At 47.1% G+C, this 1,646-nt stretch overlaps 1 protein-coding gene across 1 annotated transcript; it reads left to right on the top strand.

The window, feature by feature from the left end:
• The first annotated feature begins 586 nt into the window (after nt 1-586).
• LOC140197428 (histone H1.1-like) lies at nt 587-1,216 on the top strand. The gene has a single exon (XM_072257393.1). The coding sequence runs from the start codon at nt 587-589 to the stop codon at nt 1,214-1,216; it is 630 nt and encodes a 209-aa protein (XP_072113494.1).
• Nucleotides 1,217-1,646: the final 430 nt, after the last annotated feature.

Below are 1,646 nucleotides of genomic sequence, written 5' to 3'. Positions count from 1 at the left end.
CTGAATGCAGAGAGTATTTGGCTAATTAATTGTTTTTTTTAAAAAAAAACTAGATTCTCCTTGCTGCGGGTTTCAATCAAGCTCTCCAAACGTTGATTTAGTCTGACATTTTCTCATTGTGAAACTTAATCCTAAAATCTCGATATAATATAGATTTTGTGAATGTTGCGTTGCATCTGTGAATGGATTCAAATTTGATGTTTTGTTTTAGGGTTTACAACATATATTTTCTCGCTCACTTGCTGTCGGTAAAATCATTTCTTACTCCAGCGTGACACACAAGCTGTTTATATCTACCGGTATACATATATATATATAAACATTTAAGGAGACGGAAACCTGAGATCGAGATCTTTGAAGGGGATCGAGCCCAGATGAGGAATACCATAGCCGAGTTCAAACGAAAGCTCTGCACCATAAAGGTCGCCTATTCATAGTTTCCCCCATACGAATCTGCTGAGTTCCTTTGTGTGTGCATCGAGACTTTCGCGCTAACTTGGCTCTGCACCGTCCGGCGCCCGCTCTTAAATAGCGGCAGTTGCTGGGAACACTTCACTTCTGAAGAGAGAGTGAATCTTGCGGGGCTATGCCTGACCTGGTACGGACCAAACGTACTCGGAAGAAGACCACAGCTCCGCAGGCGCCGAAGAATAATTCCATATCCAAGGTGATCATACATGCGGTGGCGGATACGAAGGAGCGCCGCGGCCTCTCGCTCGCCGGTGTCAAGAGGGTGCTATCGGGCAGCGGCTACGACGTAACGAAAAACAACTCCCGGATAATCCAGGCGCTGAGGACCATGGTGAAAAAGGGTTCGTTAGTGAACGCCACTGGTAAGGGAGCCTCCGGCTCCTTCAAACTCAGCAAGGAACAGAAGGACCAGGTGGCGCGGGCAGAGAAGAAAGAGGTCACATCACGAACCTCCGCCGTCAAAACATCGAGGGGAAAACGTGCGGCCAAGAGACCTGCCCCCGCTAAGAAACCCAAAAAAATGTCTCGGGGGGTGAAGAAATTCGGCGGCCGTAAGAAGTGGGCGAAAGACGGCAGAACACCGAAAACTGTCCCGGGGAAAAAAGCAGTCAGGAAAGGTAAGAAGGCAAGTCGCCAACGTCCGAAACCAAGGAAACCAACCACACGGCCGGTAAAAGCGGAGAAGCCTGAGGCACGGACACCGTCCGCCGAGGAAGCTGGCTCAGAGCAGCACCAGAACACCTGAATAAAGGCATCAACAGAGACAACGGCTCTTTTCAGAGCCACGAAATACTTCATCAAGAGCAAAATTATTTGGCTTATTATTTGCGGAATTGGGATAAATGAGGCGATTCCGTGAAAGTATTGTTAGCACTAAATAGCAAACATTAACTTTCAATAAAAACTTTAATGAAACTAACATTTGCTATATTGAATGATTTGCAAGTGGCCGGCGCATGCTGACCACATGAGTGTATTTTTTGTATAATTTACACATTCTTTTACAGTAAATGTGCTTTGAACCTTTGAATTGGCAAGAAGACGTTGGCCGGGGATGAAAGCCGGAACGCGACGTGGGCGGAGTCAATCAGGATGGATGTAATTGGTCCGCTCGGGGGCGGGGTTCCGAGGTTGTTTCTATTGAGTCCTCGCCCTGCCTTTAAATGACGTGGTGA

This window comes from Mobula birostris, chromosome 5 (assembly GCF_030028105.1).
Source record: "Mobula birostris isolate sMobBir1 chromosome 5, sMobBir1.hap1, whole genome shotgun sequence".
NCBI classification, from domain to species: domain Eukaryota; kingdom Metazoa; phylum Chordata; class Chondrichthyes; order Myliobatiformes; family Myliobatidae; genus Mobula; species Mobula birostris.
Note: the sequence above shows the minus strand (reverse complement) of the source record. Positions and strands in the feature narration are given on the sequence as shown.